We start from the raw sequence: 25,057 nt of genomic DNA, 5'->3' as shown, positions 1-25,057 counted from the left end.
TATTCCCCATCCTCCCAATAACCGGACGAAACACAGTTTGGGAGTCAACTAACTCGCTTTATTCACAGACTTCCGTATTTATGCAGTTCCCCGTGCAAGGGGTTTCCTTACAGCTATTACAGGGGATTTCTCCCATCAGGCATTGTAATTATCCCAACAGGCATTGCTGCACGAGAGGGATACTCCCACTAAAATGGACGATTAAGTGGATTATCCCCTCGTGGAGCAAAACCGACAATTTATACAGAAATCCATATTTTATACATTCTTACTCGCTTTTAGACGAATGACCGTTCGGTAGATAGCTGGGGTCGGCGGGCACATTTAGTGAGAATACCGCTCCGATCCCAGCTACTCTAACCGAACGCCGCACAAAATACATTCAAACATTGAGTTCGGTCTAAAAGTACCGAACATTTATGGGGAACATAATGTACCAAACGCGGCACTCCTGAACGCTCTGGAAGTCCAGCGGTGTTCGGATCATTGAGTAGCCGTTTTCGGTTCCAGGCTCTCGACGACTGAACACCGCTGCAGAGACAAAGGATCCAAGATGGCCGACCGCCGCATGGTCGGTAGCCGATCGGCGGCCACCTAGGAGAGCCCTTAATTACCGATTGCAACATTGTTGCAATCGGTTAGTTGGTGCCACACGACTGGTGAATGTGTGGTCTACCTGGGGAGCCCGCATTCGTACGGCGAACGGCCGGGATAGCCATGTTCCGTCAACGAATGCTTTGTATGCTGGCAGGGTACGGCGGCCAGTATGCGAACGGCTGTAACATAGCATTATTACAGGTAAAGACTTACAGTATACATTCAGCCTATGGACAACCTACAATACATATAGTTCAGAAGTGGCTAGGTTTGCCACAATGCTCCCCCAGAACCAAGCCGGCATACACAGTCTGATCCCAACGGATCGGCTTGGGGATGTCCGGGGGAGTACTCACAGATCATTTTTCTAATTCAGTCTGTCTGGATAACCCGTCGGCGTTACCGTTTTGTTTTCCTGGCCGGTAGTGGATGGTAAAGTCAAAGGGCTGCAGCGCCAAACTCCAGCGCAGCAGCCTGGCATTGTCTCCAGATACACGGTTTAGCCACACCAACGGGTTGTGATCTGTGAGTAAGGAAAAAGGTTGTCCATACAAATACGGCTGTAACTTTTTAAGGGCCCACACCACGGCCAGGCATTCTTTCTCAATGGCGGCGTAGCTCACTTCACGGGGTAACAACGTGCGGCTTAACCCCTTAAGGACCAAACTTCTGGAATAAAAGGGAATCATGACATGTCACACATGTCATGTGTCCTTAAGGGGTTAAGTAGGCTACGGGATGTTCTCCGCCATCGGCTCCCACTTGGCTCAGCACTGCCCCCAATCCAAACATTGAAGCGTCTGTGTGGACAAGAAATCTTTTAGTTGGATCAGGAGCCGTTAACACAGGAGCATTAGTTAGGGCGGTCTTGAGCTGTTGGAATGCCTGCTCACACTCTGGGGCCCAGACAACCAGTCGAGGAAGGTTCTTTTTGGTCAGGTCCGTCAGGGGTTTGGCCAGGGTGCTGTAGTCGGGTACAAATTTCCTATAATACCCTGCAGTTCCTAGGAACGCTAGCACCTGGGTTTTGGTCCTGGGGGTAGGCCACTTAGCTACGGCCTCAATTTTGGCTGGCTCGGGTCTCTGCTGCCCACACCCTACTCGGTGTCCTAGATACTGCACCTCGGCCATCCCTACGTGGCACTTACTGGGTTTTAGCGTTAACCCGGCTTCCCCAATACGGTCTAGGATCGCCCCTATATGTTGGAGGTGATCTTCCCAGGTCTGGCTGAAGATGGCTATGTCGTCCAGGTAGGCACAGGCATAGTCCTGGAAGCCGTCCAGTAGCCGATCTACCATCCGCTGAAAAGTAGCCGGAGCGTTTTTCATTCTGAAGGGCATGACCTTGAACTGGTACAGGCCAAACGGAGTGACAAACGCCGACTTGGGGATGGCATCATCGGCTAAAGGAATCTGCCAGTATCCCTTACATAAGTCAATGGTAGTGAGATACTGACCCCGTGCCATCTTATCTAGCAGTTCGTCTATACGGGGCATCGGGTAGGCATCAGACACTGTCTTGTCATTCAGCCTCCGGTAGTCAACGCAAAATCGGGTCGTGCCGTCTTTTTTAGGCACCAGGACTACCGGCGATGCCCAGGGGCTATCTGAGGGTTCGATAACCCCTAACTGCAGCATTTCATCCAGCTCGGCCTTCATATGGGTCCGGACTGATTCCGGAACTCGATATGGCGCCTGTCGCATAGGTAGCTGTCCCGGGGTTTCAACTCGGTGTGTAGCCAGCGGAGTGTACCCAGGTAAATTGGAGAAGGTAGCCCCTTTAGCTACGATCAGCGCCTGTATCTGGGCACGCTCGCGAGGGCTTAGCCGCTCCCCCAGTTGAACTCCCCGGGAGGGCTCTACCGGCTCTTCCGGTTCTAGCAGATCAGGTAGTGGCAAGTTCTCCTGATCTTCTATGGCGGAGGCACAGATTGCCGTCACATCCTCTATCCGCTCGTGGTAGGGTTTGAGCATGTTTACGTGAAGCATGCGTCTCTTCCCCACCCCTGAGCAGGGGCCGATCACATAGGTAGTGTCGCATCGCTGCTCCACTACCTGGTATGGGCCTTGCCAGATGGCCTGCAGCTTGTCTGTGCGGACAGGTTTTAAAATTAAAACCTTCTGTCCCACTTGAAAGCTGCGGTCCCTGGCTCCCCTATCGTACCATCGCCGCTGACGTTGCTGGGCCGCCTGGAGGTTGGTGTGCACAGCCTGGGTTACGCTTCCAGTCGGTCTCGGAACTCCAGTACATACGATACGATAGGGGTTTCGCTAGCGGTACTCTCCCCCTCCCAGTGCTCTCTAATCAAGTTTAAGGGTCCCCGTACTCTTCTCCCAAACAATAGTTCAAATGGGGAGAACCCGGTCGATTCTTGGGGAACCTCTCTATACGCAAAGAGCAGGTGAGGTAGGAACCTCTCCCAGTCTTTGTGGGTTTCCCCAAACGTCCGAAGCATCTGCTTCAGCGTCCCATTGAATCGTTCACATAGTCCATTGGACTGGGGGTGGTAGGCTGAATTGACTATTGGCTTAATGCCACACACCTTCCACATCTGTTGGGTAACCTCAGCAGTAAATTGGGTGCCCCGGTCGGATATTATTTCCTGGGGAAACCCTACCCGGGAAAATACTTTTATTAGAGCTTCCGCCACGGTTTCAGCGTGAATGTTAGAGAGGGCTACCGCTTCGGGATATCGGGTGGCGTAGTCCACCACGGTTAGAATGTACTTTTTCGGGAGATACACCACATGGAATCACTCACGGCTGCCCTACAGGGCAGACTGGAGAAGTGCGACCGCGCCTGGATGCCATGGCTGTGGTACCTCATGATGGATGGGACGGGAACCGTGGATCCTCCTCCCCCCCCCCCTCTTCCCCACCCCCCCTCTCCTCCCCTCCCCCCCCCCGCTCACCTGCACTAAAACACCGACCATAAACCGCCCACACCTCGCCTTCCCCTTCACACCTGTCACTCATACCCAGAACTCGGACACAGAACTGTTGAACCCTCACATCCTGGCCTGCACGGCCTCCCTCAAGTTGGTTCGCCGACTGGACAGACTCTGACCGTCCCAGATTCCTTGACAGCTGGGACTGACGACCCCTACCTATAACCGCCAGACTGCTCCGTAACTACCTCCAGACTTGGTATCGGGACATAGGCGCATACCTTTACCCCATCATTTGGTACCCCATACCCCGTTCGCTGACTGTCACAGTTTGCATTCACGTAAGAGGAGTTCACGACTCACACTACTACTGAGCCGAGTGACCCCGCATGTGATTCATACCTGGTTTTATTGTTGTCAGCTACTAGAACGGAAACTCCCTAATGTTGGCAGATTCTTGCCCCAAACCCTTTTTGTATTCTACACCACACCCTTGATTAACCTATGTACGCATCAATGACTTGCAGTTACCCACATCTGTCTTATGTTACATACTCTGGACCACAAGCAGACTTCTGTGGCTCCCTGCAGATGCACTAACCAACCTGCCTATCAGTTGCTTCCTATGTTTATTTAAAAGGCTCCGTATGGGGCTCATTTTTGCTGTAACTCTGCTATGATGTAAACCCTTCTGCCACACACCGGAGTTTTACATATATGTCTATAATGCTAGAGGTACTTTCCAGCTAACCCTGTTTACATGTCATGTATACGTTTGATTCTTGAAAATAAAGATTGTCAAAAAAAAAAAAAGAATGTACTTTTTCCCAGAGGGACTGTGTTTTGGCAGGGGCCCTACTATGTCTACTGCTACCCAGCTGAAGGGTTCGGCGATAATGGGGAGGGTGCATAACTTGGCCTTGTGGCGATCCCCTCGTTTACCTACTCTCTGGCAGACGTCGCAGGAGGTGCAATATTGTCGTACATCCTGTGAGATTCCGGGCCAGAAAAACGCATGCGTTGGGCGGTATCGGGTACGGGTCATCCCTAGGTGTCCTGACAAGGGGATATCGTGAGCAATTCTGAGCAGCTCCTGCCTATACTTCCGTGGTACCACTAACTGTTTGTTAGTCAAGGTGACAGACCCCCCCACGTCCTTGGCCGTGATACGGTACAATAACTCTTTCTCCCACGTGTAATGCTCCCCCTCTAGCCCGGCCTGGTCAGCTTGTGCCCGGTCCCTATAGACTTGTAGAGTGGGATCGGTCTGTACTTCAGTGACAAAGGTAGTCGGGGTATCCCAGGATATGGAAGTCGGGTGGGGGTCGTGGTCTCTTACCTGAGCCTCAGAGTGTAGCCGTGGTGCGAGCCTGTTGCCGTGTGGTTACTGGATGGGCTTCCTGGTAGGGGGCCTGTGGAACAAAGGTAGAGGTAATCTGACCCAAATCATTCCCTAGCACAACATCTGCTGGTAAGTTCTGCATTAGCCCCACTTCTACTGTCCCCTCTCCCGCACCCCAGTTCAAATGTACTTTCGCCGTGGGTAGTCGGTATACAGCTCCCCCGGCTACCCGAACAGCCACAGATCCGCCGGTATGCGTGCCCTCCGAAACCAAATGGGGGGCTATCAGGGTTAAGGTAGCTCCCGAATCCCGCAGCCCCTGAACCTCGTTTCCCTCGAGTGTTACCAGTTGTCGGTGATGCTGCCGGTTATCAGTGGCTCGGACCGACATGACTTCGTGCAAGATACCCAGAGGTTCCTCCGCCTGCACACTCCATAAATCCTGAGTGGCGGGTTCCCTCTGGTAATGGTGGGCAGCCGCCCTGGGTGCGGGGTTTGGACGGCCCTGATTCCAGGTGGGCCTGCTGCGATTCTGGGTGCATTCTCGGGCCATATGCCCCCATTGTTTACAGGAATGGCACTGGATGTTGGCCCGCCCGTTGTATCTGGAAGGTGGCGGTATCTGTCCTTGTGAGGGACGGAACGGGGCGGCGGTGGGCGCTAGAGGTGGGGTAGCGCTAGGTAGTCCTGGGGGTCGGGAGTAGCTTTTGGCTACAGGTCCCTGGTGTCTCCGGGCATCAAAGTGTTGATCGGCCAATCTAGCCGCTTCCGTTAGGGTGAGGGGTTTCCTGTCCCGCACCCATTCTTGAGTCTCCGGGGATAATCCATTAAAAAATTGTTCCAGCAACATCAGCTGGCGCAATTCCTCCATGGTGGTGGCGTTGCTGGCCTGGATCCACCCTTGGGAGGCTTGATCCAATTTGTGTGCCCATTCTGCGTGCGAATCTCGCTCTGGTTTGCGTAAGTGTCGGAACTTGCGCCGGTATGCCTCTGGGGTAATGGCATACCTCTCCAAGATTGCGCGTTTTACTTTGGCATAATCTTTGCTGTCCTCACTGGGTACAGCACGGTACACTTCGGCTGCCCGACCTGCTAGTTTGCTTGCTAGCAGTTGCACCCATACGGACCGTTCTAGCTCATGCAGATCACGCAGTCTTTCAGAGTCCTGCAAGTACCCGTCTATCTCGTCCTTTTCCTCGCAAAAAGCCCTGAAGGCCTGGTACGGGATCTTGGGCTTTACTGGGTTGTAGAGGGACCCTGTGTTGGACTCGGTTCGGGTCAAGGTGTGTTGCGGGCTGTGTGCCATAACATATTCCTGCACATTTGCCATTACCATATTCAACATGGCCTCCGATATAGGTTGCGGCAAAAACGCTAGCCTGGTCCTCATCTCTCTTTCATAGAGCGTTTCCTCCATAACTACTGGGGGTGTAGCGCTGCGGGCTTGGTCTCCCTCCATCAGCTCGGCAATTATTGTAGCCTTGGTTTTGCTGCTGGCTACTTTCCCTCTGGCTTCCAGTAGTTCCTTTAAAGTCTGTCGTTTCAGTATGGTATAATCAATCTCCATACGAATTGCCTTTGTTTTCCTCGTTCGGTAGTTCCAGTTACACGAACTCCGTTTTTCGGCTGTAAGGTTCGGATCCCGTCGCTTGCCACCAATTGTAACGGAACGCAGTATATTAGTCCACGATATCCGTTGGTATCTTCAGGAAATCCACAGTCAGGACAGAAAGCACGGCAATATTCCTCATCCTCCCAATAACCGGACGAAACACAGTTTGGGAGTCAACTAACTCGCTTTATTCACAGACTTCCGTATTTATGCAGTTCCCCGTGCAAGGGGTTTCCTTACAGCTATTACAGGGGATTTCTCCCATCAGGCATTGTAATTATCCCAACAGGCATTGCTGCACGAGAGGGATACTCCCACTAAAATGGACGATTAAGTGGATTATCCCCTCGTGGAGCAAAACCGACAATTTATACAGAAATCCATATTTTATACATTCTTACTCGCTTTTAGACGAATGACCGTTCGGTAGATAGCTGGGGTCGGCGGGCACATTTAGTGAGAATACCGCTCCGATCCCAGCTACTCTAACCGAACGCCGCACAAAATACATTCAAACATTGAGTTCGGTCTAAAAGTACCGAACATTTATGGGGAACATAATGTACCAAACGCGGCACTCCCGAACGCTCTGGAAGTCCAGCGGTGTTCGGATCATTGAGTAGCCGTTTTCGGTTCCAGGATCTCGACGACCGAACACCGCTGCAGAGACAAAGGATCCAAGATGGCCGACCGCCGCATGGTCGGTAGCCGATCGGCGGCCACCTAGGAGAGCCCTTAATTACCGATTGCAACATTGTTGCAATCGGTTAATTGGTGCCACACAACTGGTGAATGTGTGGTCTACCTGGGGAGCACGCATTCGTACGGCGAACGGCCGGGATAGCCATGTTCCGTCAACGAATGCTTTGTATGCTGGCAGGGTACGGCGGCCAGTATGCGAACGGCTGTAACATAGCATTATTACAGGTAAAGACTTACAGTATACATTCAGCCTATGGACAACCTACAATACATATAGTTCAGAAGTGGCTAGGTTTGCCACAGTATACTCGAATGCCTTGTAACTAAAATGCCTTGTCCAATTAACTTTCTTGCCAGTGCTGTTGGGGCATTGAAAGATTGTCTGTTTAACATGTGCACACAAAAAAAGAGATTATTTGTTTTTAAAAAGTGTGCGTGTATTTGTGTGCATGTCATTGAGTATATCTACTCCTGGGAATGGAATGTCCATAGCCTTGTTTATCATTTTGTAGTATAAAACCCATATGTGACTAAATAATATCCTGTACGATTGCAGAACATGAAGCAATCTCAATATCAAAATGTGTCCAGTGATAGCCCTAATCTGCCCATGTGCCCAATAGTTAACATTAAAATAACCTAAATGTTACAACTGTGTCAGGATTTAATGAAAACCCAACATGCATAGCTAAGTTTTCAAAATAAAATATAACCAGACTACTTAAGCGTATTACCAGATCTTAGAATGGCTGGATTTAACACTAACAAATAGAATAGTACAGATCAGGCCAAGGTGAGGGAGACAGTGTGTAAACGATAAGGCGAGCCATATCAAGGAATACAGAAGATTGATTAGTCAAGGTACAAGCCGAATCAATTATTAGAACATGCTCTCAGACAACCACAAGGGAAACCACGACAGGGTACTGCACTAATGTCACAATGAGCTATACATACGCCAGAACATTATATATAGACATGTGCAATTCGTTTCGGTTCGAATGTCAATGTGGACGAATTTCGGCAATTCGGACATTCGGATGCTTCTGAATGTCCGAATTGCCAAATTTCAGAAGTCCCAAACTGCTTTGGATTTCTGAAAAGTGTCAAAACAGGAGAGGAAGGGGAAATTAAGGGAATGATGACCGGAATATAACCCTACCCCCAATACTATCCCTAGTAGGGTTAAAGATAGGGTTAGGGCTAGGGAATTGCCAAAATCCTGAGTTTGAGAAGTGTCAAACCAAACCAAATGTTTTGCCCATGCACATCCCTAGTTATATAGCTATATAAATGCCAGAATATTGACGCCAGAACATGTGCACATGATGTATGCGTTACGATTCACGCATGTTCTCATTACTAATAGTTTCCAGGGAGGTGGGGCTATATATTGGCCAGAATTTTGAAGTGGTGTGTGTCTATTAATATGCCGAATGGGAGTCCAGGACAAGAGGGAGGAGGCCAGAGCCAGCTGTGCTGGAACGTGTCACCACGGAGCATGCCCCATGGACACCTTGACACACACTGCTGCATATTTTACTTGTGGCAGCTCCCCTGTAGCAAAGAGCAGATTCCATGAGATAATTTGTTCAGCGAGCTGGCTAAATATTACACAAAACTATACATGGATGCTTGCAATCTTAATTACGGTAAGTGGAAAAGAAGTCACCTTTTTATTATTCAAGGCTTGATTACAGGGATCGTAGCCTGCGCTATTAAAAAAAAAAAATAATAATAATTATTATAATTGTGGCTGCAGTTTTAAAGCATTGAGGAGTTTATAAAATGTATTTCTTGAGTGTGAAATTATTCTGTGCTGTGTGAGAAATGCTAATAATATCTGCCTAAAATAAATGCATCTTCTCACGTTGTTCTTACAACTCTTTAACAACTTGCCAACTTGTAGGCACAGAACATCATGTTAGGATATAGTTGTATTTTTTTTTGGAGGGAGCTTGATGGCTATATCTAAAAAAAAATGCCCTAGAACCAGTCTGTGTCTCTTTTCACAAAAAGTAGATTACATTCTATATGAAAAGTTTATTAAGGGACATACTTATCCCCCAAAGTTGCATGTTGTGAGTTGAAAAGGTATTTGCGTTACATCAAAGTGTTGTGGCATACGTCAATGAGTTCACACATCTATCACACCCCCACATGAATGTGACTCTTTAAAACACAGGTGTAACATAAATCAAAGTGTATCTTTTGTTTTTTTTTTCTTTCTTTCTTTCTTTCTTTTTCAGCAGAGAATTATAGGATAATAAATATTCCCCCTTGAGTGTGAGGACAAAAAATAAAAAACTACATCTGTAAAATTTACATATTTGTTTTACTTTGCTGTAGGCACATTAGGGATCAGTAAAACTATGTGAATATACCAATAATTATAAAACTTCTCCAGACATACAAATATATGAAACAAATGTTGGACTGTACCTTTCCTGGCAATAATTCAACATATAATAAATACAGCTGCCTTGTAGAAATCATGCATCTGCATACTGATTCTCAACACCTTGTGTGCTATTTAGTACCACCTATTACATTAAGCATTCTAGGCTCCAGTAGAGTACAAGGAGGATATTCACAATATATAGACCCTTTGTGTGAGGTAGGAGGATGGACTGGAGCAATATGGTCCTTTGACATATAAAGAAGAGATCCAGGACTGCTGGGGGAAGGTGTTATGTATATAAAGCTTTCTTTAGAAGATGTCTTCTTATGTATATAAAAGATGTTGTGGTTGATGTAGGGCAGGCATAGACAACCTTCTGCACTCCAGATGTTTTGGACTACACCTCCCATGATGCTTTGTCAGCATAGTGGGTGTAAGAGCATTATGGGGGATGTATTCCACAACATCTGGAGTGCCGAAGGTTTCCTATCCCTGATGTAGGGTAATAGCTGCTTGATCCAAGGATTACGCTGACTGCCATTCTGGGGTCAAGAAGGAATTTTTTTCCTAGTTTGTTGCAAAATTGGAAGTGCTTCAAACTGTTTTTTTTTTTTTTTGCCTTCTTTTGGATCAACCGCAAAAAACAAATGTGAGGAAGGCTGAACTTGATGGACACAAGTGTCTTTTCAGCTATGGAACTATGTAACCGGAGCCGACTTTGAGTAGATGAGTCTCTTCAGAGCTCTGTGAGCTAACTTGAATATTCTTGTGCTTATTACTATAGATTTGTTGCAGGCCAAGCCATTCCATGCCTGAAAGCAATGCTGTTCTCCCTTCTATTTGGAATTTTTATTGGTTTCTGCCTAGACTTCTAGGAGTTTAGGCTGTTTTTTTTTCTTTGTTTCCCAATAATTCTTTATATATCTACCGCCTCCCTTGATTGACAGGCTAGTTGCCATTCTACTGAGCACTGTCTGCTCACTATTTGTATCTCTATATAACAAACACATGTAGAATATTTTGCATTTTATAAATATATATATATATATATGTATATAAATACAAATGTTAAGGTGAGAAAAAAAATATTTAAAATGTGAATTAAGTGAATATAACATTTTAGGTCATAATATATGAATTGAAAGCATATATGATCTAAAGTATATTTTTAGTTTGACTATTTTGGCCTAAAATTCTAATTCCACATTGAATCCCTAATATACATCTTTGTTTCTACTTACTCCAGTTCACTCCTTTTCATTGTATCAAATGCTTGGAATACATTCTGATAAAATTCCAAAGTTCGTATTTATGCATTTTTCCCCAAATATATATATATATATATATATATTTTTTAAATGCCTTTCCAACATGGGATTAACTTAATACTAAGTCATAGTCCTCTTTCATTTATCACATTCCTTCTCTTTTTCTGCGATCAGGCTTATTTCCCAGTAACTGTTTTTAATAAGCAAAAAATGACAAACACATAAAAAAAAAAAATAAAAAAAAAATTTAAACAAGTTAAAAATAAACGAAACCACAATATATTTTTATTGGTTCGCTTATGAAAAGTTTAAATTTACAGTTTTTTTTTTTTTTTAAATATTGGCTTGAGTTCCAAAATGACTATAGCACCACAAAATAATGAAATACACTGGTGATTGTAAAGAGAAGAAAAATACAGAAATAGAATACTGAAAAAATAATAACAAAATATCAATAAATTATTGTTTGAATGGAAGGAAGATGATAATACCTTTTGAGGCTGAATTTAAATATTTTATGTAATTTTTTTATTTTTTATCAAATATAAATTCTTATAGTCTACATATTAGATTTATAACTAGTGGATTTTTACATAATGACTGTGAGTTATACTTTCTAAGGAGGAGAAATAAAGAAATGTATCAAATGTCTACAGCATCAACATTCTGCAACACTGGCCTTGACGTAGTTCACCAACACACCCATTAATATAAGACAATTATTCCTTGTCACAATTAAGTGCCTGTGAGTAGGACTGCTCAAAAAGTGGATCCCCAGCAGTAGTTCAAACAATACTCCCTTATCTATGCTCTATGCAACACTTAGCACACACAGCAGATCATATATTGTACTGATTACTGTAAATGTGTTTAGCCATTTTATATATACTTTTTTTTTTCCTTTAATCCAATATGTTCCTTGTGAAAATGATATTCGAAGGAAATTTAAACAACTCTCTCTCTCTGTGGAATGTAGGGTGCCATTAAGCAAATCCTGAATTCTGTGACTGTTAGTGTCAAATGATCTCTCCAGCCTGACCCACATTTTTTTAATTTTTTTTATTTATCAGTGACTGTCAACGAATATTTTAAATTTCATGTTTCCCAGATGCACTTAAAAAAAAGCAAGAAAAAATTAAGTAATACCCGCTTGATGGAAGTCTATTGACCAGCTAAGAATGTTCTCTTAAACATATTTTTTGTAAATATATGTATATATCTTAAGCAATAAACAGGTAGCACCAAAGAAGACCATCTTGTGTTTTGGCAATGGTACAAGGCCATCTTTAGGGATACAGTGCTATGTGTCATGTGATCCATACAAAAGCGGCCACTACAGTGGCTGCAAAGTGAATTTGTAACAAATCATTCATACAGTTAAATTTGGATTTGTCTTAAAACCCATATCCCAGTGAGAATCCCTATTAACATCTACCCAGAACATGGTAGCATGTATGTGTGGTGTTTTAGAACGGAATTAAAGTGGACATAGGACCCAAAAGTGGACATAGGACCCACCAGCTCTGAACCTTTCTTCAACCTGTTCTGCTGATGGTCTACTGGTATGTATGAACATACAGAAACCACTATCCCCTTGACCCTTTGATGGCCGTACTGCAGAAATGAATGTAGGTATTACATCATCCTGTGTGTATTCATTCTGGTTTACACTAAGCTGGGAACAGGGGGCCCCTCACACCACTACACCATAGCCAAAAATACCATAGGAGCAAGTAGTTATGGCACGGGCTGTAATAATTGTTTTCGCATATACAATGGGGGAGTGACCTGTAGAAAGACAACATGGATGCTTCCCTGAAATGTCTTTAAATAAAAATGACATGGTCTGAAACGTTGCTTTAGCATTTTTGCTATTACCCCAAACCAAAAAAGTATGCTATAAACTCCTAATTAATTATAGCTTCCTTTCAAGCTGTATTCTCCCCAATGTCTAAACAACATTCCTGATGATGTTCCGAAATCCCTAGGATGAGATCAGTGTTGGAATCGCTTTTTATAAACGTTCTCTTTTTTTATTCCTTGGAAATTCTTTGGCACTAGGGATATCAAAACGTCTTTCGCTAAGCAGTATAAAACAAAATAATTATTACTGAATAACAGGTTCATGAATGATGTGCCAGAGTGTAAGAGGTGATATGTGAGGGGAATATTTGCCAAAAAGTGATGACTCGTAGTTCTTCTATTGTCTTCTCCTTTTGTTAATCGATCTCGGAATAATCTTTCTCCCCTGAAATTTGTTTATGTTTCTAAGGGAATGTGCTTCATCTCGTCTTGAATTGGATACTTTAACTTGCTTCAGTTGGAAATTAACCTGGAAGAAAGATAGACGTATGAACGCCAGACTTACACAGAATATGTAATTTAACTTACTTTTTTCATATTATTTAAAAAAATATATATATATATTTTTTATGTATTTATATTTTTTTGCACATTTTCTTTTTTTTAATGTATTTAATTTATTAGTGGTAATTATTACTTATAGTTTTCAGAATAATATAGCTGCTACTAATATAAGTTTTGATATCACATACAACTATTAATATTTAAAGCACCACTGTCCCTTTTTCATAAAGCAGACAAAAAAACCCTTGAATGTCAGACCTGATTTTTTTTTTTGCATGGTGTTCTATGGACAGAGCTTCTGTAACCATATTCTGCAATTACCCATCAGTAAAAGATTTGTGTGATACATATGAGTTGCTATGACAACTCATTTGGAGAGTACATCTCATTTTGGGAGTACATCTGCTAAAGGGTGTATGTAGGAAGATGTACTGGAATAGATGTAGTCAGGGCCTGCCTGGGGGGAAAAAAAATTGACCTAGCATTTTTTTTTTTTTAGTCACAGTGGCCCCATGGGAAGGAGGCGGTGCCACAAACGGGGGTTGTTGTGTCACCATCAATGACAAGCATTCCCCCTCAAAGTGAGCATGTTGGTTCAATGCTCTTCCAGGGAAGCTGAAGAGCTCTCACATGAGATAAATTTCCTGTTTTTGTTCTGTGCAGAGCGAGCTAATTTAATGATATGTTGGTGCTGCATTTGCTTGTTAGTTGTCTCTGTCTTCATATGTGGGATTCCAGAGGACAAAAGGCACCCCATGCTCACTGTGCCTAGTGGGATAACGGCTACACCTTCACAGACGAGGCCCAAAGAAGGTCGGAACGATTGTCCAGGGTTGCTGTATGTTTCATGCACAGAAAACTTGGCTCTGGACTGTCCTTATGAGTAGGATCATTTCGATATCTAATGGTATAGGTTCTCTCTGTAATGTCACAAGTGAACAAAAACTATTTGAGACCTAAGTGGGGATTTATCGAAGGGCAAGCTATTGAGTTTCCATCTGGAGTGCTGGGGTTGAATTCCCCTGTGCTAGATTGTGGGGTCTTTCATAGACCTCCATTTCATAATTTTGTGTATAAACAAGAGTTTCATTGTGAAAGAAGGTCCAGACAAATGAATCTATTATGAGTTGGAGACCTAGGCAAAGAAGAACATGTCAGAAGTTCAGATAATTGTGTGTACCTTCCCCCTCTGTTGCACCCCTGGTCCTACACATTTTGTTATGAAACCCACAATAACCATAGATGGAGTTCACATGGGTTTAGTCAACGATGAGCCCAGCCATAATAGGGATAGCATTGTATGTTTATATGTATATGCCAGTAGCTGACTGAGTAAGAGTTGGCTACAAATAGAAAACTTACATATTTCCACCAGATGTCATAATGTAAGCCCTAATATAATAGTTGCTGAGCATCATTATTCCCATCAAAAGATGGAGGGAGGCCCTTCACTGGTAGGCATGTCTGGTAATTAGGTGCTATTTTTATATTCCTTATTGCAGTGAGAGCGAACTGTGGTACAGCTGAGCAATCTGGAAATGTAGTTGTTTTGAGATGAACCATCACAATTAAATTTTTTCAGTGAATGATGAGCACGGATTAAGAAATTTTAGGTTACAGTAACTTACCACCGCTGGTTCAGATGGACCAACTGTTACGGTTGTGGTCTTTGCATAATATCCATCTGCTGAAGCTGTCACGCTGTATGTTTCGGGCAACAACAACCGGAAATAATCACCGCCTTTACCTACACACACGCAAAAAAAAATCCAGCACATGTAGATGTTATAGCACTATAAAACAAATGTAAAACTTTTTTATACACGTTCCAAAGTACACCGCTTCCTACCTACATTCAGGTCTCTAATAAAGGGGTGGTCTGAGGTACGTGACCGGGTTCTTTGATAGCTGAGGCTCTACAGTTCGGCCAGTTATGATCTTAGATACTAGGAAGTCTGTGATGTAAACACTATATCATGTACTTGTAACTAAAGGACTCAACAAAATGAGCAGAAAACCTGTATTCAATCGGAGTTTAACATTAAGAATAAGAACAGGCAAATGACTGAACAGTAAAAAAACAAAAGAACAAAACCACAAACCAAAACCCCTACCAACTGGCCAAATCTGCGCTTCATACCATGAGTGATGGCTAGATACATACATAGGTTTTAAGTCCTTGCCAAATGTATGTAAGACTACAGGGCCAGTCAGGGGTTGCCTCACAAAACACAGAAAACATGAAAAAATGGGGGGGGAAAGGTGACAGTGACAATTAGAGGAAAAGGGACAGACATGAGCAAATCTCTGTCTCTGTCTCTGTCTCTCTCTCTCTGTCTCACACACACATTAATGCACTCACCAAAACTCCAAGATTGTGCTTCATACAACTAAAACCAGGTCCCTTCCTACAAGTAGGCAAGGTTTGCCTTCCATACCAGGGCTCAGTTATACTTGCTAATGGCAACTGGCAGAGTGAACAATTTGAGCGTTTGGGAGGAGGTGCAAGTATAAGTACTGTATTAGTAGGGTTAATGCAAAAGCAGGAGAAAGAGGAGGTTAACATGAGATTTGCATGGGGTAATTAGGAGATGTACAGTGGAAAATATAGAATTTAGTATGGTATTATGGCTGCCCTAATAAAAGATACATTTGTATTTTAGAATGTGTCTAAGCATCATATTAATAGCTGCAACCATTGTATTGAGAAACCCACAGACGTTTCAGAAGTATAAGTGCTTTTCCACACTTAGAACTGGCAAAGTTTCATGGGTGTTGTAGTTTCTACAACAGCTGGGGATCTACTTTTTGGGCACTTCTGATACATTGAGGATTTTTATCTCATATTTATTTTTCCACGTGACTTTAGAAGCTATTGAGGATGTCTTTGTATATTTACTCATTATTTGATCTGATGTAAATTTTGTTTTGAGATGATCCTCGTCACAGTTTCCATTCGTAACAATTTTAGTGTTTACTTGACAATTGGAAATTGAACTAAATAAGACTTGGCTTTCTTTGAACTGAGCTTAGGGGAACTTTTGAGGAACAAAAACTAATCTGTTCAGATCTGCCAAGTTTAGAAGAATTGTGGCCAAGTCTCCCTCTGAGTATTAGCAATCTGACATGGTTGCTGAAATGTGAGGCTTGGTGTATAAAACTTTTTGGACCGTATTTATAAACCAGGTATTTATTTTGATATCCATAAGGAGCAATCGCCATAGGAACCATTTGAATGTCTCCGCACATTTAACCCTTTGCCTCATACCTGCACTTGGTTGCATTGATGACTTGTTACAAGTAATATTTTATTTCTTTGCTATTATTGTAAACACAAAATGTATAAAAAAATACAAACCTGAGAATGAACAATTTTAAGAGCTACTAAGTTACTGCTACAAAGGAATAACAGAAATATACCCGTTACGTATGCATTTTTGTTGCTTATTTGGTAATACTTTATAAGTTTGGTAGGAACAAACATTTGTGATGATGTAATATCCCTTATCTTGCAATCCGTGCATAAGGTGTAGAAAAGTTTTGCAGAAAATCAAATATCACTTTTGAAACATAAATTATCGATCTACCTCTATATAGTCTATATTTGTCTAAAAAAACAAAAAAAACTACAACTATTGGTCTGTTTGGCTATATTGCCACAAACAGTATATGTAGAACCTACAGCAGTAATGCTATAATGGACTTGGTATAATATTATAGTGCACATGTCTTTTCCCCCTAATGCTGTCCTTCATAAGTTGTACATTGAATATGGCAGGCTCCTGTGCATGTCTACTTGTGGACAGATGGGGTCCAGATATCTACGTGCCCAATCAAGATAACCTTTTGATGTCAGAGTGGACTTGCACAGGGTTCAAAAACTAGCAGAATGAATGACTATGTAACCAGTTATTTCCTTTGTGCTCCATTTGCCCAGTTCTGTATTCCCATTGGTGTAAATATATGTACAATATGTTTTACTGTACGCTGTGATCTATATATGCTGACTTTTTCTACAATAAACTGTCAGGGTTTTTTAGAATTGCCAACAAGAAGCTTGTTTGTCTCTTCCTTGAGGTCTCTCAGGTAGATTGCTGTTCATTGTTCTCTTTAGAGTAGTTACTAATAAGACCGTTAAAGGGACACTATAGTCACCCAGACCACTTCAGCTCAATGACGTGGTCAGGGTGCCAGGTCCCTCAGTTTCTGATGCAAACATAGCAGTTTCGGAAAAACTGCTATGTTTACATTTGGGGTTAATCCAGCCTCTAGTGGAATTTCGCATCCATCGCGCAGAGCGTCCATAGGAAAGTATTGAGAAATGCTTTCCTATGGACACTTTGAATGCGCGTGCATGCGCATTCGGCTCCACTGACGTCGGATTGGGAGGAGAGGTCACAGGCACTGGATTAAAGTAAGTAAAGCGCCAAGGGAGGGGGATCCTGAGGGTGGGGGCACCCTCAGGGCACTATAGTGTCAGGAAAACCGCTTTGTTTTCCTGACACTACAGTGATCCTTTAATATGGGCTGCCCAACACCATAAAATGAGTGACTTAAAATGAATAAATCATATAAACAAGTGGTGTGAGCGCTCCTCTTTTATAAAAACCATAATATGAATTTGATAGCAATTGTAACTTTTTAATAAATAAAACACGGACTAGATCCAATCAAACTCCAAAAGGACAATGTATTACTGTAAGGATTAGATACTGATCTATATAAAGCCTGTGACACTATGCCGTAAATAACAACCATAGTCACAGTGTAACCAATGTAGAAAAGGAACAGACAAGGTAGAGATTGTATCTAAACCTGAATTGCAAACACAGATACACAGGCTTTATATAGATCAGTATCTAATCCTTACAGTAATACATTGTCCTTTTGGAGTTTGATTGTATCTAGTCCGTGTTTTAATTTATTAAAGCTATAGTTGCTACTGAATTCTTATTTATATTTTTGTTTTTATACCAGGAGCGCACACACACCACTTGTTTATATAGTTACTAATAAGAGTATTGCCAGAGGACTAGATACATAGAACATCATATAGTAACCAGATGGTAAACCAGAAACCTAAGCCCTAGCATTGAGTGGTGCAGTCAGCGTGCAGGTGATGTAAAAGAAACCCATGGCCGAAAGCATGCCTGAACTGGTCCACCTTCAGTGCTAGAGACGACAGGGTCATATCTTCACATATAGACAGAATTAGTAGGGAAGAGTTACATTCACTTCATTTATTGCTTCAAACTGTGTAAACTGTATCTGTAGGAATTAGGGATCTCTTCCTGTCTATCAGATTATTCACTAATTTGAGAATTCAACGTGAATTTCAAATGATTATTTATTTTTTTGAAATTCTTTATTTTTGTGGGTATTCAAGAAGAAAAATCAGTTTACGACATGTGCATAAAGGAAGTACATGTATGAAGTACAAGTAAAATATCCATTATGTAACATTTATAACAGCACAGGTACTTTTTACACAGTTTTTTATTTTTTGTAAATAAGGATAATCCCCCTCATGTTTAATGAAAGGTTGTGCAAGTTAATGCCTAGTAGGGTGTAGGTAATATGCGTGGTGTGCCCTGCTGAAAAATGGCGGGGTTGCACACTGTACATAGGTGTACGCACTGGAGGTTAAGAGAGTGTGGATATTTTGGCCTGTGGTTGCCCAAGGCCTTATGCTGTGATCTTGTGTACGGTCCGGAGCTCCAGGTAATGAGCTGAACGTGTGCCGAGGTGCTTAAACTAGAGGGTCGGGACCCAGCACGTTCTGGGTAAGAAGGAGGGGGGGGATTTTGCTTATATGGTGGCGTTGGCTGTCCGCTTACGGAGCCAGGTTAGGGAGTGCAACTTATAAATAGAAAACATAAAAAACAGGTGTATAAAACAGGCACATAAAGCCCAAAACTGGGTACTGTGGTGTGAACATTGTGAGACAAGATAAAGTAGTACAGTAATACAGTAGTATGCGACTGCCAAGCTTAGGTTAGGGAGTCCTCCACTTGCGGCACAGTTCCTCTGGGCACAAAGGGAGTTATTTCTGCGATATTCCAAGATGGACGGGCATCCAATGTCGTTGCTGTCGCTGAGAGACACAATGCCTGGAGGAAAGTTGGCACCTCGGATATATGCGTCAGGAGGAGCGTCTTGCTGGCGTGTTCTGCCAGCAAAGGTGACGACCCCATTTATAAGGGATTGAGTTCTCCCGAAGCTGCTGGGTGGAAGGCTCTGCACCATGTAAGAGTGTGTCTTGAAAAGCCCCTATATGATATCAGGCTTGTTCCTTCAAAAGTGATCATGGGAGAGCCCCTTGCTGCTCCCATAATGACAAATTTAATAAGCACATCCGGTGGTGCATCCTTGTGCGCCTTAGTAGCTCTGGGGAAACGAAAGCAGGAATCAATTCCGATCTGCTTAGCTTGCTTAGGTAACAATAAAGTGGCTACAAGCCTTCTACAGGAATGCGGCAGTTCCATGTTTGAGACCGTTTCGGGTATCCTCCGAATCCGCATGTTTCTTGCCTTGGCTTTGTCTTCCAAACCAGCTGGCTGGGCCATCAGTGTGACACACTGTTTTTGTAAGGATCCCAGGGTTGCGTCTGTGGCCGTTTGCGCCACTCTGGTGCTCCTGAGGGTCTCCTCCACAAACACCATGCGACCAGTGAGTGTAGTGATTTCACCTCGGACAAGTGCCATGTCAGCGTCAGACATCGCCTTAATATTATGCATCAGCGCCTTTATGTTGGCTTTTGTGGAAGGAGCTGGGTCTCCTAGCTCTTCTGACTGCTGGGGCATTGTTTGTACCTTGGAGGGTGCAGATAATGAATCAGGTAAGCTGTCGTCGTCCGGCGACTGAAGTGTAGGCCACCACCGGCGCCATCTTGACAGGCTCATGCCACTGGGTCAGGCGCATAAAAGCACCAATATCTTTTGATTCGGAGCCGGGATCTGCTCTGTGCTTCTTCGTCTTTTTCCCCATGGTATAGGGTTCTCAGGGGACCTCTCTCTGGACCCAGAGGTTAATTTTTGGCTCTAATAGATCCATTTTATCGGGTTCGGCTCTCAGAGCTAAGGTAGGCTGCGACTTGCTCGTTCAGGTGCTGGCTCCGCCACTCGTGAATTTCAAATTTAAGGGCCACATATTCAAATAGACATGAAATTCACTTTGTAATCTCAATTTGTCAAATAACCCTGTTAGTGTTTCTGAGCACCAAGTCGGCAATTCTGCAATTTACCACATCAACAATTTGTCATTAAAGGGGTCTTTAAACACGTTTCTGAGCATTAGGTTTGTATTCATGTGATTCACATCCATGTCAGGGGATTTTTGGTGTTCTGAGAATATTATATATTTTTTTTTCCTCTTTAATTTCAGTTTTGTCTTTCACTTCAGAGAGCATATAGTGGTGACTGTTGGTTTGGGGAAGATGATGGTTAAAGATCTATTTTTAATATGATTTTGTTCTGAGCTCCATGATTATGCAATCTACTGAACTGTAAAAAGTAATGAAATAAGTGATTCCATGCTTATTGTTCAGACGTTCTCCTTTTAAGGGAATTGATAGAGTAGGTCATTTTCTGTGTTTCCAATTCTCAGTAAATTTAATTATTGAGTTTGTTTTACATTTTAATAATTAAATAACCTATTTCTGGCAGTGCTACACAAGGTTTAGAACTTTTCTCCTTGCTTGCCCTTTAATGAGTACCTTTTCGATTTGTATAGATTTATATAAAAAATGCAAAGCATTTTTGTGTGCAGTAAAGTGCTAAATTAATAATGAATTAAAGGGAACTGTCGCTTTCCTGAATGTTTTTTACTATTTTTTTTTAATGTATTTTGTATTTTTGTGGGTGGTACAATGTCATGACAAAATAATATAGCAGTAAAAAGCAAAGCATGGACAGACGTCATGTAAATGCACCCATTTTACAAATATTAAACACCAATTCTCAAGATAAAGTTATAATATCCATGAAAGAAGGGTGTACATTCATAAGAATATACAGCATAGGGACAATCAGATGGCTAGTCTATGGTGCAAAAAGACCTAAAAATGCCCATGTTGAATACAGCGAGAGGGCTTCAAGGCAAGGAATTACCCCTAAAGGGGGAAAGAGGCAGATAAATATGACCTAGATGGGGTGGAGCCTAGCTACTGAATGGAGCAGACGCGTGGTGCCAGGGATCCCGCCTTTTAGCTGATTTTGGGGCATTTATCCCGACAACAAAGCGACTACACCTTGCCCACAAGTATCTCTTGAGACCCGATGCGGCCTACCATGGACGGGGTGGGGGAGAAGTGGCCGATCTCCTTCAGCTCCAGTTTTCTAGCCTGCAGAGGCAGTTCTACTAAGCCACCTCCCCCTCCTGGAACGGCACAGGATATCTTGGTCGCCACTGGGTGATTTGGCATTTGCTATATAGCTCCTACCTTGTGCCGCAAGCTCACCGCACACCACAGGGATCTGAGGGCAAGATGACGGCCTCCATTCCAATGGTAGAGCAGGGCCTGCACCCAACTCATGATCCTCTCTATACTTCGACAGCAAGCATTCTGCACCGTCTGGATAAAATCTTCCAGAACTTCTGGGCGAAAATTCTGACACGAGCACAAGCTAGCTCGCCACAGCAAGAGAGCCAGACGGGAAGCAAGCTGCAGGAGACAGAGGCCTCCTGTCGTTCAAGCACCGCAAGTACCTCTCACCCGAGGAACAACCTACCCGGGTTGGAAGTCATTAGGGGCACTGCCTCACAACAGCGTCCACCTATACGGAGGATCACAAGACCTAGAACCGCCGCACACCCCAGAAGGGGAAAGAACTTGGCCCTCGAGAGTGCCCTCACACAGGCATGGGGCTGGAGGAGAGCTTAATTCTGGTACAGATATCCTGTAGTCCCCTACCCACATTTTTCAAGCTGCACAACACCTCTATCACTGAAGGGCATCGGTTGACCCATCTGTGATAATGGCAAGGGCATATTGCAATCTTCATTAGCCATTGGACTTGACTTACTATCCTTAGTCCCTCCGTAGCCATGGTCTTGCTCTTATGTTTTTACTTTATCTAGACCTGCTGTCTTCTATTTTTATTATTACTTTCTTGTTCCTAATACCCCATTCTTTGAATGCAAGCCATAACCCGGTGGTATAACAGAGAATCTATCTCAGCATGTTAACAATAGCTTTCATATACTATCCATGTCTAGATACCTTTGTCAGTTTCACAAGCTTAGGAATACTTACCATCTTCAACATTAATGCATAGCTCAGACCCAGAATATCTACCCTATTTCTAGAAATGTGCTATCGTAAGGAATGTCATACCAATGTATTACTGTGCTTATTAATATGCCTGCTTACTAATGTTGTTGTGACATTGTAAGCTTACTTGTACTCATATGCACAACAACAACAAAAAATATATATTTTTTAAAAGGGACAACCAAGGCCTCATGGCGGTTTCATCTTGCTGACATGGTTATGGTGCCAGGATACTCTCCATGCTCTCTTTTGTCCTGGTTCTCATACTAAATCAATCGGAACATCAGTGCTGACGTGGAGATCCTTCCTTGTGTGCCTAGCACCGATCATCACAGAGACATGTCACTCTCTGGACTTGCAAGAGCTCTTTCCCATTATGCAGTGCCTGACAGGTCCTCCATGTCAGCACACCGTGTGTTCAGAGGACAAGGAAGTGCAATTTTCATCTCTCTGACTGACCGGGCTTGTATGCGGCACTAAGAGCTTAGCTTTAAAGATCTGTTTTGAAAAGTTTGCTAAATTACTTATATGAAAGACTAAAGAGATGTTATCCTGGCACCACTTCAATAAACTGTGTTGGTTCTGGGGTCCAGGGTGTCCTTTTTAAATATGAATGAAAAAAAAAAATGACCCTAGACTGTTGACACATTATAATACCAGCGCAGACACGTTGATCACTGATTGGTAGCACAGTGCAAGAGGTATAGATATGACGAGAACAAAAATGGCGAATTAAATACTTGTGAGAGCTACAAATACAAAGTATATACAATTACACAAAGAAATATCTCAAAGGCTAGCAGTAGATGCATGAGGAGTTTTGGCAATCTGCTAAACCCCATGAAATATGAAGTGTTGGCTTACTTTGTGGGGATTATCAAGGCCACCAGGTGTTGAATAGAAAAATGAAAGTTCCTCAAGAGTTGCAGAGTCCAAAACATGTATTTATCAAATGTGGTTTTTGGAAAATTACAATTTAAATGTAAAAAACTGCACCACTTTACCTCTATTTTGGCTCTCTATGAAAGGGACACTATAGGCACCCAGACCACTTCAGCTCATTGATGTGGTCTGAGTGCACTGTCCCAGGTCCCTTAACCGTGAGTAGGTGAATTACCTGCTAGGCTTAACTATACCTCTAGTGGCTGTCTACTAGACAGCCACTTGAGGGACTTTCAGGTGGATAGGTGTCTTTTGGTCGCCTAACTGACGATGGACATCTTCAAGCTATGCATGGAGATGTCCAGCGTCACCCAAAATCCCATAGGAAAGCGTTGAATAATGGGTAAATCCTAATGCGAGCGCAGTCATTGCTGATGTCGGCAGGGGAGGAGAGACGGTGGACCCAAGCCACCGCTGAGGGTAGGGAGGCGGGGTGGATTTAAATTAAAATTAAAAAATGTGTTGGGGTGGGGCAGGGGGGTCTGTGCCTGTCTGGCAGTGTGTGTCTGTGTCTGGCTGGCAGTGTGTCTGTATATCTGTCAGTGCAGGGCTGCCATCAGAAATTTTGGGGCCCCTGACAAAGCACAAGGTCTGGGCCCCCCCCCTCCCTCCTCCTCTCCCCCTCCCTCCCGGGCCCGCCCACGCCCTACCTAGTCCGCTGACAATGATGCGGGACTGAATGTGGTGTGTATAGTGGAAGTGAATTAGAATGTGTGTAATGGATGTAGTGTTTGTGTGCATTAGATACTGTTTGTGCAGTGAATGCAGAGTGTGTTAGCGTAGCGGATGCAGTGTGTATAGTGAACGCAGAGTGTGTTTGAGTAGTGGATGTAGTGTGTGTACAGTGATGTAGTGTGTGTTTGTGTAGTGGATGTAGTGTTTGTATGTACTAGATGAAATGTGTTTAGTGGATGCAGTGTCTGTAGTTGATGTAGTGTGTGTATTAGACGCAGTGTCTGTGTATAGTGAATGCAGAGTGTTTCAATTTGTGGTGGATGTAGTGTGTGTACTGTGAATACAGGATGTTTGTGTAGTGGATGCTGTGTGTACAGTTAATGCAGAGTGTGTGTCAGTATAGTGAATCCAGAGTGTGTGCATAGTTTAGTGAATGCAGAGTGTGTGTTAGTGTGTAGTGAATGCAGAGTTTGTCAGTGTAATGAATGTAGTGTGTGTGTTAGTGCAGTGAATGCAGAGTGTTTGTAAATGTGTAGTGAATGCAGAGTGTGTGTTAATGTGTAGTGAATGCAAATAGTGTTTTAGTGTGTAGCGGATGAAGAGTGTGTGTTAGTGTAGTGAATGCAGAGAGTGTTTGAGTAGTGGATGTAGTGTGTGTTTGTGTAGTGGATGTAGTGTTTGTATGTACTAGATGAAATGTGTTTAGTGGATGCAGTGTCTGTAGTGGATGAAGTGTGTGTATTAGACACTGTCTGTGTATAGTGAATGCAGAATGTTTCAATTTGTGGTGGATGTAGTGTGTGTACTGTGAATACAGGATGTTTGTGTAGTGGATGCTGTGTGTACAGTTGATGCAGAGTGTATTTTAGTGTAGTGAATGCAGAGTGTGTGTCAGTATAGTGAATCCAGAGTGTGTGCATAGTTTAGTGAATGCAGAGTGTGTGTTAGTGTGTAATAAATGCAGAGTGTGTGTTAGGGTGTAGTGAATGCAG

General features: G+C 43.3%; 1 protein-coding gene across 1 annotated transcript in view; it reads right to left on the bottom strand.

Annotated features, from left to right (window-relative positions):
• Nucleotides 1–11,066: 11,066 nt before the first annotated feature.
• CPN1 (carboxypeptidase N subunit 1) overlaps nt 11,067–25,057 on the bottom strand; it is a 58,384-nt gene continuing 44,393 nt past the window's right edge. The window contains exons 8-9 of the mRNA XM_063434152.1: nt 14,806–14,924; nt 11,067–13,142 (exon numbers count right to left, since the gene is read on the bottom strand). Of these exons, the coding sequence (XP_063290222.1) occupies nt 13,011–13,142; nt 14,806–14,924 (251 nt within the window). The 3' untranslated portion in view covers nt 11,067–13,010. The remainder of the gene's footprint in view (nt 13,143–14,805; nt 14,925–25,057) is intronic.

The sequence above is a fragment of the Pelobates fuscus genome, chromosome 10, assembly GCF_036172605.1.
Source record: "Pelobates fuscus isolate aPelFus1 chromosome 10, aPelFus1.pri, whole genome shotgun sequence".
Lineage (NCBI taxonomy): Eukaryota > Metazoa > Chordata > Amphibia > Anura > Pelobatidae > Pelobates > Pelobates fuscus.
The sequence above is the reverse complement of the archived record's forward strand: the minus strand, read 5'-3'. Positions and strand labels throughout refer to the sequence as shown.